The sequence below is a fragment of the Gorilla gorilla genome, chromosome 1, assembly GCF_029281585.2.
Source record: "Gorilla gorilla gorilla isolate KB3781 chromosome 1, NHGRI_mGorGor1-v2.1_pri, whole genome shotgun sequence".
Classification (NCBI taxonomy): Eukaryota; Metazoa; Chordata; class Mammalia; order Primates; family Hominidae; genus Gorilla; species Gorilla gorilla.
The window spans coordinates 142,166,900-142,186,101 of record NC_073224.2 but is presented as its reverse complement, the minus strand read 5'-3'; the positions used below and the strand labels follow the sequence as shown (position 1 = coordinate 142,186,101).

General features: G+C 33.9%; 1 protein-coding gene across 2 annotated transcripts in view; it reads right to left on the bottom strand.

Moving 5' to 3' along the window:
• The window catches only part of DPYD (dihydropyrimidine dehydrogenase), an 841,965-nt gene that overhangs the window by 654,257 nt on the left and 168,506 nt on the right, over window positions 1-19,202 (bottom strand). For both annotated transcript variants that reach the window (XR_008674821.2, XM_031002041.3), the window contains exon 4: window positions 6,518-6,605. Coding sequence is in view for 1 of the 2 variants with exons in the window: in XM_031002041.3 (XP_030857901.3) it covers window positions 6,518-6,605 (88 nt within the window). In the remaining variant the exon portion in view is untranslated. The remainder of the gene's footprint in view (window positions 1-6,517; window positions 6,606-19,202) is intronic.

Below are 19,202 nucleotides of genomic sequence, written 5' to 3'. Positions count from 1 at the left end.
GTATCTCATCTTTTCATTTACATCTTACTGACTAATATGCAGGTAGGCTAATTTTAATATGATTAATAGTCACTTACATGACTTCTATAATAGTAAAATTTTTGCCTATGCCTGCATTGAGTTATCCTTCTCATATAAATTTTCAGGAGCTCTTTGAGTAACAAAGATGTTAACACTTGGACTGAAACATGCATGGCAAATAATTTTTCACTTGGTTTCAAGTGTGGTTAGTTTTTATTTTAAAATATATTTTTAAATGCAGGTAGTAAAATGTCCTCTCCCATATTTTATAGCTGCTTGTAATTAAAATTATCCTTAAATATGTACTTTTCATATCTAGGTTAGTCCACCTGAAAAGAATTCTAGGAGATAACCTATGAAAGATTCTAAAAGTAAAGTCAAAATTATTCCAGATCTACTTATTGAAGAAATAATTAATTTTCCACTGAATTGAAATGTCCTCCTAATTATATATTACATACTCATATTTACTTGGTTCTATTTATAGATTCTCATCTGTTTGAGAAATGTATATTCCTGCACCAATACCACATTGTTTTGATTACAGTAGCTTTGTAGTATCAGTATCTGATATAATAAATCTTTTTTGTCTTCATTTTTTAAAGTTTCTTTCTTCCATATATCTCCCCAATTACTACTCCTATATTTTCCTACAAAATCTCTGGGTTTTTTATCAGTTTAGACTATCCACTCATTCTTAAATATCTACCGTACTTTTCCAGGGCATATTGAAAACTAATTATCTGCCATGACTCTTCTAATTAGAAATTAAAATTATAGGAAAATAGCTTTTAAGTCATGAATAGGCATGTCCAAGGACTGAAAATAACAAGGCAGTAAGTAGACCAGAGAAATCAGTGGGAATCATCTTAAAGGCATTTGCCAAACCATATAAACAAAGGCTTCTGTTTTAAGGGTCTCCAAGGATATAGGTTCTAGAAAAAAAAGTTCAAGGCCCACCTAAAGTCTGAGTCTAACATAAGACTCAATCATAAAGCTAGGATTGTGTAAGTCCACATCACCAGAAAGAGAAATTAAAATTAATCCCACCTAGGTCCCACCTGGAACTGCACAGAAACTTTTCAGTCTTAAACTTGGGTACACAAGAAAAAGAGGGAAAATAATGTCCTTGGCAAATAAAATTTATATTTGTATTTTTGGTCTGATTCACACAGTCTTGGTGACTCGAAAAAAAACATTAAGTGAGGAATTTAGTTTAAGGTGGTCCCAGAGGACTGGCGGTAAAGCCACTGCCTGAGGGAAGCAAATATAAATCCCTTGTAAAGAAACATGCATGCTTCACAGTTCTCAGAGAATTTCCTCCAATAAGGCATCAACACAAATGACAGAGTAAAAAAATAATAATAATAATTCAATGAACATACAAGGGAACACAAAGCCCTCAGTGGAGGCAACAGATAGCACAGACAGTATCATCAGATTCGCAGAGACTTTTAATAGTAAAATTGACAGAATATGAAAACGAATATTTTAAGTTTTAAGAAATAAAAGGCAGCCAGGTGCGGTGGCTCACGCCTGTAATCCCAGCACTTTGGGAGGCCAAGGCAGGCAGATCACGAGGTCAGGAGTTGGAAAGCATCCTAGCTAACATGGTGAAACCCTGTCTCTAATAAAAATACAAAAAAAAAAAAAAAAAAATTAGCCGGGCGTGGTGGCGGGTGCCTGTAGTCCCAGGTACTCTGGAGGCTGAGGCAGGAGAATGGCGTGAACCCGGGAGGTGGAGCTTGCAGTAAGCAGAGATTGCACCACTGCACTTCAGCCTGGGCGACAGAGCAAGACTCTGTCTTAAATAAATAAATAAATAAATAAATAAATAAATAAATAAATATAATAATAAAAGTCTTGAAAAGATTAATAAAAAGCTGGCAGATTAGAAAAAAAGCACAAAAAAACTCTTAGAAATGAAAGATATAATTGTAGCTCGAAACTCAATGGACCATTTTAACAGCATATTTGAAACTGGTGAAGAAATTATTAGTAAACTTCAAAACAGAATTGAAGGAAATTATCTATAATGAAACCCCCACACTGTAAATAAAAAGACAAATGTATGAAACCTAAGAGTCATTGAGAACAAAGTAAAAAGATTTAACATGTATCTAATAAGAGCTTCATAAAGAAAAAGAGACAGTGAGATATTTCCCAACATGATGAAAGAAATCAATCCAGTTTCAATAATTCCAAAGAAAAATAAGTAGGACAAATAAAAAGAAATATGGACTTAGATAAATCATGGTAAAATTTTTGAACATCAAAAACTAAAAGATCTTTAAAACAGCACCCCAAAGGCATATTAACCTCAAATGAACAATAATTAGACTTCCATTCATTTTTCAATAGTAGCATTGTATGATAAAAGGCCCCAAAATGGTAAGTTCTATGAAGTCGAAAAATAATAATAATCACTGCCAACCCTGAATTCTATAATTAGTGAAAAAACTTTTCAAAAGTAAAAAAATGGAAATAAAAATAGTTCAGAAACAAAAATTAAGATAGTCTGGCAATAACAACAAAAAAACCCTTTCTGAATAAAATTTTATTTATTCCAAGTAGAACTGCTTCCACATGGAAATTGCAACACTGAAAAAACTGACAAAAATATGAATAAAGCTAATCCAATATTGACTAAATAAAGCAATTATAATACTCTCATCAAATTTTAAAAGAGAGAATATCCACAGAACATCTTGTAACATGGAAAGAGGTAATTAGAATTAAACCTCATTCTATGACACAAAACCCACTCACATTGATATTCTAAATGACACAAACCAACCCATAATACATAGGCCAAAATTGGCAGGTCATCTGTAATGAAAACTGGCACGAGTTCAGAATTACTTATTTAAATCACATGGCATACTCAACTCAGCAACTCTGCAGGATTATGGCTTGTGTACCCTCTAGGAATATAACAGAGATAGAGGTGGGTGTGTGTGTGTGCATTTGTGTGTGTGTGTGTGTGTAGAGCTTTATTAAGATATAATCTACATAGCATATGTACACCAATTAATTTAGAACACTGATTTTTGAATCACTCAAAAAAGATACTCCATCACCACTAGTAGTCATTACCCACTTTTATAAATACTCCTCACCTATTTTTGCCCAACTCTCCAAACCGAGTCCCAGGAAATCACTTATCTACTTTCTGTTTCTATATATTTGTCTATTATGGACATTTTCTAAAATATTCCTCCTAACTGTAATTCTATAACTTTGGAGACATGCTGGTCAAAGGAGATAGAGGTTTTGTTTTGTTTTGTTTTAAAGCTTTGTTCTCTTGAGCACTGTCTTATGGCAGATAGATAAGTCAATACTCTTTAAATGGATAGAGGGGTAAATACTTATTATCCAACAATAAAGATGAAGGAACTGACCTCGTGTACCAAGGGAAACCTGAAATCTTATCACTGCTTTTTGTTGCATATATCTAAATCTTCACATTTTAAAAAATTACTGGGTTATAAATTACGGACTTCCCAACATTTTTTCTTCCACTTACTTCTTTAATATAATAGTGGGAGAAACCCCAATCAACTTACATAATAGATTATGTATTTGGACATTAGTTTCTAGGCACTGGGGAGTAACTACAGTTACTGAGCAAGGAAGTCAGAATTCGAGCAAAGCTTTAGAAAGTTATTCTGGAAATGATCAATATTTTGTTTGATAAGAGTATAAACCATTCAGCCATTGAAACTGAAAGGCAAACTGGAAAGCAGAAAGCACCAAATCTATTGGTTACATTTCTGCTTTTCTGCTTTGTAACAGCTGTAATATGTGTGTGTGTGTGTGTGTGTGTGTGTGTGTACAATATATGTACAACATATATCCCTCTCAACCATATATATATATACACACACACATACATGCATACACACAAACACATATCAATGTAACTTTCTTATAAATGCAAACATTATTATCAATAATTTCTGCTACTTCGATTTTGTTGTTTCTTTAACTTCCAGTTACTTTTAATAAGGATCTATCACAAAGAAAAACTTTTCTTTTACATCGTGTAATTTAGTCAGCTTTTCTGTAACATATAGTATACATTTATTTGTCTATACACAAAAGCCACACTAATCTGAATACACAGATTTTATAAACACATGCAAAATCATGGAAAAATCGATGGCTTACACTTTAAAAGTTTTAAGGAGAACATATCTCTATTGTTTTAAATACAGGATCATGAAATCAAGGAACACTGTTTAAAACAGCCATTTATTTCACTATATATATAGACTGATCTCATGCATTCTCATATAAAGTAGTGTTTTTTAAAAGAAAACCTATCAAGAAATACAACCCAGGATTCACTGTTTGATGAATCTGAAATGTGTACTTCCAATTGAGAGATACAATTGCAAACAACAGCCTGCACAAACCAAACAGAGAAAAACTGACTGAGGGGGGACAATAGAATTGAGTGTACCTTTCAAAACTAGAGCTGTAATCCAGTTTGTAAGAAAATAAAGAATGGAAGTATTGGCCTAAACTCCACTGAATCACAGAAGCCTAACACAATACAAAACAACTGACATCCTTTTCTCAAAGAGGCGCAAGGCTCATTGAGTCTGGCGATTCAATTACCCTCTCAACCTGGAAAGAACCCCCCTCCTGCGTTGAGGTCCACTGGCAAAGCAATGTGGGACAGCCTATATTGTACACAGCTGGTAAATATCTAAAAAGCTGCAGGCTTTAAAGAACAACAGTCTTTGACCTTTAATGATTGCTACAGTGATCCTTCAACAAAAAATTACGAGAGTTTTTTTTTTTTGAGGTTTGACAACATATTATCTTCTCAATCATCTTCAAATCTCTCATATTCATATAAAAATCTTTTAAATAGATATCTAAGCACAACATTCCATTAGGTAAAGAATATGAAAAAATTAATGAAACAGAAAGTGGATTTCCAAAAATAGAGATGATTGTGATCTTGCTTAGACATTTTGTAAACCTCTGTAAGAATCCTTTTTGTCTTTTTTTCTATACATTTGTGTAGACCTTGAATAAATGAAGTGTGTACTCATAAAATAACTACTGATTCTGAAATATCTATGAAAAAATTGGGGTAGCATGGATCTTCTAAGATAGTCCATCATAATTCTCATATTTCCTCATGCTTGATATGAAGAGTGTTAACTTAGATATATTTTTAGCGAAAATACTTTAGACTTCAAACTTTGGATGCTCCTTTTCTGATGAGATCTTTAGTAAAAAATGTGATTTTATAAATAGCAGTTTACTTCAAAAACAGCAATCACTTCTATAGTATTTACCATATTGAATGAATAGGGAAACTAATAATTCCACATAAAAAATTGTTGAGTAATCACTATATTAGACATTTTCATATAAAAATATTATTCAGTTTATACTACAACTCTGTAAGATAGATGCTACCTTTCCTTCATAAGTGAAAGTAAGGAGGTAATTATCCCCAGTTTCACAATAAGTGGTTTATCTAAAAATTCAAACCAGACTTCAAATCCTAATAAATCTGACAATGCAGATTTAAATCTGACCATGCAGGAATAATTTTTAAATTCTTTCAAAACCCTAAATTTATATAAAAGTATTTATCATTTTTCTCCTAAATTATCTAAGTACTTGAAATATTAAGAAATAACCTTTATATGTAAAAAGGTACCTGGTTGTTGAAGAACGAGGAGTTAAGGTATCTTTACAGCATTTTAGAAAATTAGTGTTAAACCTTGTGAAAGGATTCTCTGTATCTTTATGGGAGACTTTGTTCAGCCTTTGCTCATCCTTAAAGGATTAGACACTTGGGCAAGAGCTCTCAATGCTCTCTTCACAAAAACAATAGGTACTATTAATTATTCAATCAATCAACCATTCACTTAGTGAATGAAAACTGGGCTTAGACTTACATTGATTTTTTAAAAAAATTAAAGATCAAAATTCCTTTTGTTCTACTTGTGCCCATATAAGCCTTTTCTTCTAATTTTAGTTGTGTATTTTTTTGCTACAACTCTGAGTCATTATGAATTATTTCAAATCTTAAACAAATTAACTGAATTTTAGTTAAAAAAGTCTGTTACCTATATATCTATGCACTAGACTTATTATCAAAGCACACTTTCATAGATATTTCACAAATCATAAATGTGTTTTGATGATCAATGACAGTTCTTGTCTATTAGTATTTAGCTAGCATAAACTAAAATCAATCTTTTCCGTGTCTTGAATTTTAAAAATCATTCGTTTTAACACAAACTAATTTTCAAAACAAAAAACAATGAATCTGGATTTTCATGATAAATCACAACTTGGAAGTGCTTAATTAATAAATGTGCCACATTTTTAAATGCCTATAGAAGTCATATTTAATGCTTTAACTGGATTTGCTAAGACAAGCTGTATGTTGTACCCACAGATAATAGAGAACAAGATCAAATACTGTTATTATTTTCATTTGCAGAGTTAAATCTGAATTTACCTTGTTTGCAATACTTGTGATGAAAGATTTAATATCGAGATTAGTTGGACAGCTCTTCTGACAGGGGGCATCTGCACATTTCAGGCATCTAGGAAATAAAATAACTATGTTAAGAAACTACAAGATAAGTGAGATAATCTACTTTCTACCTTATACTCATTTAGAGTCCGTGTCTAGTAAGTATAAATAAAATCGTATCATTTTTAGGTACAAAACATTTTTAAGCAATAAATACAAAGTTTCTGTGTTTCATCTTTGGCACTCCTCTTGGGATGCATAAATGAGAATCATGCTGGCTAGTAACTGCCCCTCCTCTCAGAGTTCCTTCTTGATTTTAAGAGAATCATACTTACTTAGGACATACCATTCCCTCACTCTATCAGCTTTGTTTAATCCTTCACTATGCTGACAATACTTGCATGCAGTTTTTTATGATACATGGTTTGTAATTCTTTTAGACCAAAATTATTATACAAAAGCAAAGATTAAAGGTAAAGTCTTATTTTACCACTTGGAATATCCTTTCTTCCACTCTTCCTTCCTTCCAGCTTCCCTCTCTACCTCTGTAGAGTCTTTCAGCCTTCTGAAGTCTTTCAGCCTCCATCCCATTCACAGGACAACTGAGTTCTGTAACAGATGCTTCAAAGCATAGCCCAGATCCATCCCCTTCAGGACCAAAGCTTTATTCCCACAGCTGCCTTCCCTCTGCTGCTGAAGAGAATGGGCTCCAACAAGGTCAGCCTCCTTTCCAGTAGCAGCACACATCCAATTCAAGGTCAGTGAGCAGGGTTGGAGGCTCTCTACCCATTCCCATATTTGGGGAACTAGTCTGCAAGGAGCCATTGAAGCATTTATTGTGACTATTTGCTCAGTCCCACTTCCTTCACTCTTCTACAGATGTTAACCTGCATATAAACTTCCTGCATATTAATCTCATCTGACCCTCCTCTCCGGGGGACTGGCCAGAGATATATTCGAACTTCGTTGCACCTAAGAACCACCTGGGAAGCTTGATAAATGGCACAGACTTCACAGAGGAGCCCCTACTGAGTCCAAGTTACTGACCTGGGAATCCTCATTTTGAAAAGGGCCTCTGAAGTGATTCTAGTGTTCATAGTTGGAACCACATTGTTAGAACAACATTCTATAATTATTCATTCAGGACAACTAAAACCAATGGCCAGACTCACCCTTTATTTGCACATTAACTTGTGTGTGTTTTTCTTCATTTATTCATTCATTTAATACATATTTAATAATCCTCCATTACATAGCAGACCCTGGGATATGAGAATATAAAAGTGTTGGAAAAAGATCACCATGGTCCTGCCATCATAGAACGTGCAGTTTGAATGAAGTACAGACACACAAAAAGCCACACACTGGTCAATGTGGTCAATGAGAATCTGTGTGAAATATAGCATGCTAAGGGAACACAGATGAAAGACAGTAGTCCTGGAGGGAGGTTGTCAGGACAGGCTTCTTGGGAGGAATAATATTGAAATAGAAGCTTAAAGAACGAATGGACATTAGGAAAGCAAATGACAGTGGGATTCTGAGTGCAGGGTCACTCAGGATAATTACCCAAGAATAGAAAGAGTATGCACCAGTGCCTGGAAAGAAAAGAACGTGACAAGGTAGGTGAACTAATGAATTTGGTCTAGCATAAAGTGAGAGTGGGAGTAGAAAGAAATGAATGTGGAGACAGACAACTAAAGAAAATATACTACTGCCACATGTGTCAGAAAAACAGCATTCTCCAGGAATTTCACTGAGCATGAATCCTACATTGCTCAGTGACAAAGGTGACTAGCTAGCTCATTTTCTATACACTTCCATGTGTAAAGACCTTGGTTCATTTCCTTCATGAAAACAATACCAGTCTCCTTGTCATTCTTTTGTGAGTAAGAGAGCCCTCTTCATTGTCTGAACCAATTTCTCAGTACCTAATTAATATCTTGTTTTTAAATCTGATCTCTTTTCTCTGGTTTGTGCCCTTAGCCTTCTCTCTAAATTAAATTTTACACAATGAGTACCAAAGGCTTTTCATAATCAATTGTCCTCTCTGAAATGTAGTCATTAAACCTCTCCCCTATCATTTCTCTAAATGCCATTGTTAGATTCACATCTATCATTTAGTTGAATTCCTGTCTGCTCATACTTAACGTTTTTTCCCCGAAACACTATTGTTGAGTTCAAAAATAATTTCTTCAAAGTATAATCTGCAGCATACATTGCAAACAATACAAAAAACTCCATAATGTATGGCTTATTTGGTCCTTGATGTTAAAATGAGGTGATATTTATATGTGTAACTGTCATGTGGATAAATATACTGAGCATTAATAGTGGTTTGAAAGGATTTTCTTTTATGTCACAATATAAAATAGCTAAAAAGTAAATAATATGGCAACTTAAATATCACCTTATTGCTGAAAAAAAGTCTTTTAAACAGTTGTAAAAATATCTGCCATCACACAAAAGTAAGCACACACACACACATATATGGCACATCATATGGATTCTGGTTATCTCTATGAAGTCAAAAGTTTTCTGCTTTTCTTTTTTCTAACACCCAACTTGAATAATAACACAATTAAAAAATAAAGTTATAATGTCAGCAGATATAAGGGAACCAAATTAATGTGCAGTGTATTTTTCTGTTCTTCCAGAGAAATCTTATATTCAACATAAACAGATTCACTTAACAGCATTGACAATGTAAGGATTTTTAGTTGTGGTTATTAAGCCTCTTTACCAAATAATTCTCCTTTTATTATTGAGCTAGTTCACAAATAACAGCTGTTGAAAATGTCAGATGTTAATGAGGCAGGGCCACGCAAACCTGAATTGTAGCATTCCTTTTTCCTTTGGTGTCATGAATATGCCAGAATGGGCAGACTCTGATAATAATACCATCTTGCAATTCTCTAAGCGCTCTGCAGACTAAAGTGCATCAGGCTGCCATTAATCCCACTTATCACTCTGACAGCTCAGTAATTACACTACTGCTATAGCCAGGTAGTCCTAATAAAATATCAACCACTGCACTGGAATGCATACTGGTGAGATGTTTTATTAAACTTTGAGCGGTGGGGGTTGATCATCAAGTGACATTAGTGTTGACCTATTTTTCTATTTGACAATAAATTATCCTTTGACCATGCCATAATAGATATTACAGAGTGCATTTACTGCACCAAATCAGAAAGGTACTGCATTACAATGATATAGGCAAATGGTGTAAATAAAATAGCAGAAGTGCATGTCAGAATGTTATTACCTAAATTGCTTTAAATGATTGATACCATGAAAAATCACAGACACAGTACTTACGGGAATATGTCAACAATTATTGTAAACCACAGTTCCACATAAATTTCTCCTTAAAAGTAACATTTAAATTACACTTGTTTTCATCTTTAGTCATTTAATTCCCCTTTTACCTTTCAAAGTTACTCTGTTATAGTGCAGTTTATTTGTAAATGCATAAGCAGCAAAAATTAATTCAGAGAAACAATTATGTCATACTTTTTCCCCCAAATAGTTGTTATACATAAAGAAGTGTATTTGATTTTTTTAAACTACAAGAAAACAACTTAGAGTTTTCACTAGGCATACACTTTTTAAATTTTCATATTTAATACAAAGCATAACAATGAATTTGTCGAAGAGCAAAATATAGAATACTTAATCAATGTTAATTTTTTATGATTTGACATGAACATAAAAAATGTATGAAAACTTAAGTACTGTTACTTAAAGGCCAAAAACTATCAAAGATATATTTATCCATGATATTTCTCTAGAGAAAGAGAAACATGATTCCTCTTCCCAAATATCCGTGAGGCTAGACAGTTTGACTCCATAGTATGACACCAAAAATATTATAGTGAGTAATGAAACAAGCGGCATTTCATTCTTCACACATCTGAGAACAGATGCCTGCTTCTTTTATTGGTAACCATCCACAGCATTTGGAATTGTAACCTATGCTTGTTAAAGAATTTTCTAGTCAATGAGTTTAAATGGCTGAATTAATTTCTTTATCAGATAAAAAATAATAATAAAAAAACACATACACACAAAGCTATCTGAAACCCTTAAAACTCACATTGCATCATCTTAGCTTTGCTAGAGTTTGGTTTAATTGAGTCAGCATGGTTTAATCAGGCTATGTAAATATATGTTAATCTATATATAATGGCATTAAGCAAGAAAGTATTCACATGAAAAATTAAAATATTTTCCTAATATTAATATTGCATTTCCTTAGATATTTAATGTTCTACATCATCATTTGGAAAGTCTACCTAATTTAGATGTATCAGATGGACTCAAAACCTTGTTTCCCTACCCTATAAGCACCAGTGTAGGAAAATACATAATTTAATATCTTCCTCAGTGGTGCAATATGTCTACTGAAAACTGAGCAGAATCAACTATCAGATTGAAAAGAAATGTGAATAAAGAAATCAAAGTTGGAAGTGTCATACATGTATGAGTTCCACAACTTTTATCCTTAACTTCCAGACCCTATCATAATAAAGGAGACAAGAAAGATGGCTGGTATCTTTAAAACATGATAGGACTAACTCCATGTTCTGATCCATTAAGCAGTCAAAACAGTCAAAAGCCATCCTCAGCTTCCAATAATTATCTGCCTATTTATACCTCTGTGCTTCTCTTAATAATCCATTAACAGCCCTTCCTATGTACTTCCGACTCTGCTTTTCTGATTACACCACAGGTTCTTAATAGCTTAGGGCTATCTGGAACTAACTTTGAATATTCTTAAATATGCATCTTGGCTCAGCCTCTATTATACTGAGCTGGAAGCTATGATAACATCAATGAAAATAACTGAATTTTTAATGCTGTGCACCATTTGCCTTTTAACCACACCTGTGATGTTCATGTTTTGAGGCTTTTGATATTTATTTGTATTTACAAGTTAATGCCAAACATAATTTTAAATAGCTATTTATCTACTAGAAATTTCCTTTTGCACATGGGTGCTTCAAAACAATTCAAGAGAAGCAAATTTAGAACAGAACACAATTCACACAACTGATGCTCAAAATTATTTGTTGGATGATAATAACCAGGAAGCCGGGAATAAAACACAGTTGAGAACTTTCCTGTAAGTATTTTCTGAAGTCTATGTCAGGGGATTATTGGTTTTACCACATAATAGCTTTAAAATGTACAGTTTATACTTTTTGCATATTTTGAATTAAATGAAGGGACTTACATTAAATTCCATACTCATTATTTATCTTCATCCATACAGATTCCTAAAAATTTATAAGACTACCTCTATCTCCACCTCATAGATGAGGCTCCAGTCATCTCCCGTAAGCATAAAAGACCAGTGGCCAAGGCAGTGGAGGAAATAACTAAAACACATTTAGTATCTTACACCCAGGACTATCCCATCTACGTACAAAAACAGGTTAGAATTTTAAAAGGTGGTATTCTAGTGACCCCATCTCTTGATGACATCAGTGCCTCCTTGCCAGAGTAATTTGAAGACTGAGAAAAAAGCAGTGAAGAAGTCACAGCTAGAAAAAGACTACGGTATTATCTCTCCTGGAGTCCAATTTTAGTTTAGGAAAAAAAAAGTGAAAGGTAGTCTTGACTGTCTCCTCAAGAGGCTTCTCAAGTCCAGATGAAAAGGTTGGAGTTTTACAGTATCACAGTTTTGAAGGCTTACCCAACCTTAGTAGTCATTGAGGCACTATGACTCAGAGAAGGAAAGTGACTTGTCCTAAATCTTCCTCAGAGTTTATGGCAAGCCTTTCTAACTCAATCCATTGCCTGTTCTAGTCTGTAACATTTATTTTCTTCTAATTCATATGCTATTATTAGGAAGCTAGTTTTATTACAATTTTAAGCAACTGTGATTTAGCTGTTTGTGCTGGAAACATACTTTTATTAGCATATTCTTATTAAAAATTAAATATGCTACAAAATCCTCAATAGCATAAGAAACCACAACCTCAATCAAGTACTTTGTGCTGTCTTACAAGCAAATAAAATATCTTCATAAAAACTTAGTACATATCACCTTTTATAAAATTTTAAACAAAGCTTGTCCTATTTTACTATACAGGAAAAATATAGTTATGACTATTAAAGACTGTTGCTCTTAAACGTATTTGTTTCGCTTTCTTACCCTGGAAGATATTTGGATAAAGAAGAAAAAGATTAAAAAATAGGCTTTTGGTATACAGCGGTGGAATACGAAAGACATGATGGAAATTGTATACATTAATAACTGCAAAGGAGTCATTGGAAGAAAATACACACATCATGAATACAGGTACAGACAGTTATAACCAGGAATGAAAAGAGAACAGAGCCCATATGAAGAAAGTAGCGTCAGTACTTAACAATTTCTGAATCTACTGGGGCTCTCACTTACTGGAAATATAAACGATATAAAAATGAAAAGATTTAAATAGTAACACTAAACAACAATGACCAAAAGGCCAAAAGAAAATGTTTTTGTTTTTTGGATTTTTTTTTTGTTGTTGGTGGTGTGTGTTTGTTTTTTTGTTGCTAAACGAATGTACTGATAATTATGCTGAAAATTATGGGATTGAATGAAATTACTGTAGGTTGCAGCATGAAGGAAAAGTGTCCCAATTCTGACTACTCTCTGTTAGAAATTTATTTATGCAGCATAAGATCATGGTTTATAAACTGAGTTCTTAAAACTGAACAAAAAATAAGTTATTAATTACAACTATTAGAAGTAATTAAATATTAGCTATTCACCAGTTTTTATATATCAATAATACAGAAACAGTAACAGTAAAGACAATGAATACCAGAAAAAAATACGTAAAAGCATTCATTAAATGTTTTCCTGCCCAGTAGATATCTTGGCACTAAAATAGCTGATATAATTTGATCCCTGTCACCTGCAGCTACAAGTGAGGTACACTTTAATCAAGAAAACCAGAGAATACCATAGATAAAAGCTCTGCTCTATGTCCTGGAGGGACGGGCTTGTTGGCGACACTCTCCTAGGAAGCCATTCTTTATTCACCTTAAAGATGGTGGGGATTGAGAGTATGTACTTAAAGGGATTGAGGAAGATGGCAAGATTCAAGAAGATCAGAGTTTCCTCTGTCTTGTAGTAATGAGGAAAATAGTGATAAGCCATGTACCTAGGATAGGATGCTTTATAGAATCTGTCTATATTTAGCATAAGTCAGTCAGATAATACATAGCATATATGTATGTAGCTATGTATGTACATAGCATATATGCATGCACCCAGACTTTCGTGTATACTAATATTAAGTGCTCAAATGTGCTTGCTCATCCAAGGCCTTTAAGTGTATTAACTCAGAAAGCGTAGCATTGAGGTTAAGAGTACAAGTGCTGGTGCTTGATTGCCCATATTTAATTGTTGACTTCATTTTACTGGTTTTAACACATTAGGCAAAAGACTTAAACTCTCTGACATGACTTTTCTCATTTGCAAATAGGGATAACTTGTACATCAAATTGTTGCGATAATTTTTAAAGATTATACCCTTATATGCATTTCTTTAGTAACAGGTATTCTCTACAATCTTCAATATATTCTGAAACTTATATATTGCTTTCTCTTCTTTAATGTGGAAGGAATTAGTGAAGAATCAAAGTATAATGTTTTATAATTATTTATGTACATTAAACATAGTAGACATCTGACAAACATATACATATGCTTTAAGGGTTCATTTTCTCCATACGGGATTTCAGAAGAAGGAAAAGTTATTTTCCTCTCAGGAGAACCAGAGAAGCCTTCTTAGATAGAGAAACTTATGCTGAAAGTTGAGGAACAGGTAGGATTTGACCATGTAGAGATTAGTATAATAGAACTTAATACTGAGAGCAAGTTATCAATGCTATATGGTTCTTCTTTTTATTCTACACAGCAGCTGCCACCACACCATGTACATTTTAACTGCTCAATAATGTGAAATGAATGAACAAATGAATGAAAAAAATACAGGGAAAAGAAACTATTGCCTAATGCAATCCATTAAAATAGATTATGCTACTGCCACTGCACCATGTACATTTAACTACTCAATAATGTGAAAAGAATGAATGAATTAATGAAAAAAATACAGGGAAGAAGGGAAAAGGAACTATTGCCTAATGCAATCCATGAAGATAGATTATGGGTTCATCCAGGACAAAGAGTATAATTTGGCCAGGCACGGTGGCTCACACCTGTAATCCTAGCACTGTGGGAGGCCACGGCGGGCGGATCACGTGGTCAGGAGATAGAGACCACCCTGGCTAACACGGTGAAACCCCATCTCTACTAAAAATTCAAAAAAATTAGCCAGGCGTGGTGGCACGCACCTGTAATCCCAGCTACTCGGGAGGCTGAGGCAGGAGAATCACTTGAACCTGGGAGGCGGAGGTTGCAATGAGCTGAGATTGTGCCACTGCACTCCAGCCTGGGCGACAGAGCAATACTCCATCTCAAATAAACAAATAAAACAAAAGACTATAATTCATCTTTGGTTCTCAGTGCGTATCCTATTAGCTGGCACATATATAAGTGCTCATATGTGTTTAAGAAACATTTCTCAGTCACTGTACTTCAGGAAATCAAACAACAAAAATACATGTCAATCTCATCAGTGGTCCAATATTATTTACAGTGTACTGTATATGGAATCCTTTCTTCTTGAGGCTTTTGGTTGTTTCCCCACGGTAATGGTATGATGTAAAAAATATTCTTCTAAAATAATTAAATTAAAAATGACAGGTTGGACAACACAATGTACTGTGAAGCTTGTACTTTTGAAAATGGCTACATTCTAGCTAAAAATGTAATTGATCCTTATTATGGTTGCATATGTTCGAAAAGTATCTGAAGGATGCAACTGGTAAGTATGAGAATATATGTGACAAAAGACGCTTTCCTTTATTCCTGCTCCACACATTATCTCTAGCTATTCTGTACAGCCTATCTCCCTTCCCTTTTTCAATTGTTATCATCTAATGAGATGGCAACAAAATATTTCTCATGTTCCAGGGTAAGGCAGCAAATTTCCCTGACAAAATAGGCTATCCATGTACAAATATGGTCTGTCTTTCTATAAGTTCTGAAAGTTATACATTGCTTTCTCTTCTTTAATGTGGAAGGAATTAGTGAAGAGTCAAAGAGTAATGTTTTACAATTATTTATGCACAATAAGCACAGTAGACATCTGACAAACATATACATATGCTTTAAGTGTTCAGTCCAACCATTTTTACATTTTGCACTGGTCATATAAATTGACTAGGCAAAAGCAAACCAATGATACTCTCATATATGAATTTCCTTTCTCAAAATCCTTCCAAAGCTTTACAAAGAATTCAGTTAAGAGTTTTAATAGAGAAGAGTTTTAAAGAGTTCAGTTAACAGCTTTAATAGAGAAATACCTATATCTTATATACCACATTAATTTGAATAAGTTTACATAAATGCAACCACATATATCCATAATAGAGAATAGTTATGCATTTAGTTAACACATAGCCATATTCTGAAGCCCAAGGTTCAGAGTATTTTTTACAGTCCAATCACTTTATAGTTACCATTTTTAATTTAACAATAACAAGCCATATGTAATTTTTTTTTTGCAAACCAAGATATTGTTCCCTGCTCACCACAACTATGGTTTCCTTCATATTCTAGACAGCTGTTACATGATGCTCAATACACTTTTGATCCTTCACAGACCTTGATGACAGTACTAACAGTTTTTATTACAGCTTTCCTATGGCACTGTAATCTTATTTCACCTGGACCATTTCTCCAGTAGCATCATAAACTCTTTGATTTATATCAAATAATTATTCCAGGCTTCATAGAAAAAAAAAGAAATTATTTTGTGTTGCATATTCGCATGCTATGCAAATTATCTTCTTAATTTTTGAAACACCTGTTGTATGTTTATCTTAATTTCAATGAAGCCCCTTTAGAAAAGTTTAAAAAACTAATATATATTTTTCATAGATGCCGTAGAAGTAAACCTCTCAGCAAACTTCAAAACTGAGAAAGCTTTATATTTTATGACATATTTGTGGGCAATTTCAGAAATAATATATTAGTAATAGTAATCTGACATATAGATTTAGAGTGCATGTACCCTACAACTTAAGATAAAAATAAAAATTTTTAAAAAAGAGGTGAAAAAGGAAGTCAAATTGTTAAATCCATAAATAAAATAGGTTATTTGTTCCTATACAATTCCTAGATGTATGGAATATGTTTGTCATGAAAAAAACAGTATGTAGACAAATATATAAACCCACCTTAGGGCATGTGGACTAAGATTTGGGATAGATTTTACTTTTCACAATGCTATATTGTTTGCATTTTTTGCAATAAGTAAGTATAACTTACGTTATTAAAAACAAGACATAGATGTTGATTAAAATCACATTATCCTAAGTAATTTTTACTTTTTGCACTGGTCATATGAATTGACCAGGAAAAAGCAAACCAATGATACTCCCATATATGAAATTCCTTTCTCAAAATCCCTCCAAAGCCTTACAAAGAATTCACTTAAGAGTTTTAATAGAGTGACCATAATGGATATTCAATTTACACAGGTTTGAACTGTTGGGCTCAAGTATACATGGGCTTTTGTTTTCAACCAAACAAGGATTGAAAGTGTAGTATTTGTAGGATACAAAATTTGCCTATATGGAGGGCCAACTGAGGGACTTGAGTATGTGCAAATTTTGGTATATGCAAGGGTCCTGGCAACTCTCTAGCATATACCAAAGGATGACTATATTTCTGAGTATTTGGTGGCTCATAAAGCTACCATAAAAAAGGGCTGAGGTGGATGAAAAGAATACTGAGTGACAATGCAAGTGCTGGAGGCACTCATTCATTAAGCTGAAACAATAGTGAAAAAAAGTTTGGCCTTAAAATTAAAAGACAGTATTCATCAATAATAGAATCTTGAAGTAAATAAATGTCTCCACATATTAGCTGTGTAGGTATAATTGAACAACAGAAATAATTCAACTCAAAATTATTAAAAGGTTCTGTGTTCTAAGTTCTGTGCTGGCAAAAGGGACGAGTTACTGGAACCTACTTAGAAGAGGATGACTTAATATATTGGACACATACTTCATGGAGAGGGCTTTCAAAGTATATATATACACACACATATATATACACATATATACATATACACACATATACATATATACATATATACACATATATACATATATATACACATATACATATATATACACATATATACATATATATATACACACACACATATATATACACATATATATACATATATATATGGCAGGGGACAGTGGCTCACGCCTGTAACCTCAATGCTTTGGGAGAATTACTTCAGGCCAGGGTTCCATATCAGCCTGGGCCACATAGAAAGACCTTGTCTCTACCAAAAAAAACAACAAAAATGAAAGAAATTAGCCAGGTATGATGGTCTCTACTTTAGTCACAGCTGTAGGCTGAGGTAGGAAGACTGCTTGAGCCCAGAAGGTCAAGGCTGCAGTGAGCTATGATCATACCACTGCACTCCAGCCTCAGTGACAGAACACTGTCTCTAAAAACAATTTTTTTTTTTTGAGATGGAGTTTCTGTCGCCCTGACTGGAGTGCAGTGGTGCCATCTCAGCTCACTGCAGCCTCTGCCTCCTGGATTCAAGTGATTCTCATGCCTCAGCCTCCCGAGTAGCTGAGATCACAGGCCTGTGCCACTACATCCAGCTAATTTTTGTATTTTTATTAGAGACTTTCACCATGTTGGCCGGGCTGGTGTCGAACTCCTCACCTCAGGCAGTCCGCCCACCTCAGCCTCCCAAAGTGCTGGGATTACAGCTGTGAGCCACTGTGCCTGGCCTAAAAAAAGATTTTTTTGTGTGTGTAGTTTTTTTCTTTAAAAGTGCAACAGTGATTGCCATTATTATAGAGGATGAAATAGCACATTTGGAAAGCAATGTCCATATATGAATTGTCTTCCTCTTAGAACTGTTGAGTTTCATGAGTGACATCCATACAAGTTTATTTGGTAGTTTTATTCCATAAAAATGGTGTCATTCTCCCTTTTACAAAAATAAAAAGTAAACCTACTTCACACACACACACACACACATACACACATACATGAAATTTAAATTCAATTTAAATTTAAATATTCATTCATTTTACTTAGCTAAATCTATGTTGATTACGCCAAGTGAAAGGATAATTTATTCAGCACAAATTTTTTTCTAAAGTTTTAATGCAATCCTGGTGATCTTTTTAAAATCCCTGTCTGATCACGACATTCTCCTTAAGGGGAGAATCTTGGTACAATATTGTCTCTGAGCCTCGGCTTCTATTGCATTTCCACAGCTAGAGCTGCAACACCTGCCTGATGCTAGAACTCTGCTCATAGTTCCACGTGTAGGTCATTTTCAAACTGTGCATTCCACATGCTCTTCCCTTTCCTGAAGAGCCGCACTTAAAGTCTTCATCAGAACTCAGCTCAGATGTCTCCTGTGAAACCCCCTGGCTATCATGCTTGGAGCCATTCTGATCTCTCTAATAGCACCCCGTGGGTTCCCTTATCAAAGCAATTATCACATTGGACAGTAACAGCTGATTCACTTTTCTAGTCTATCTTCTATTTCCT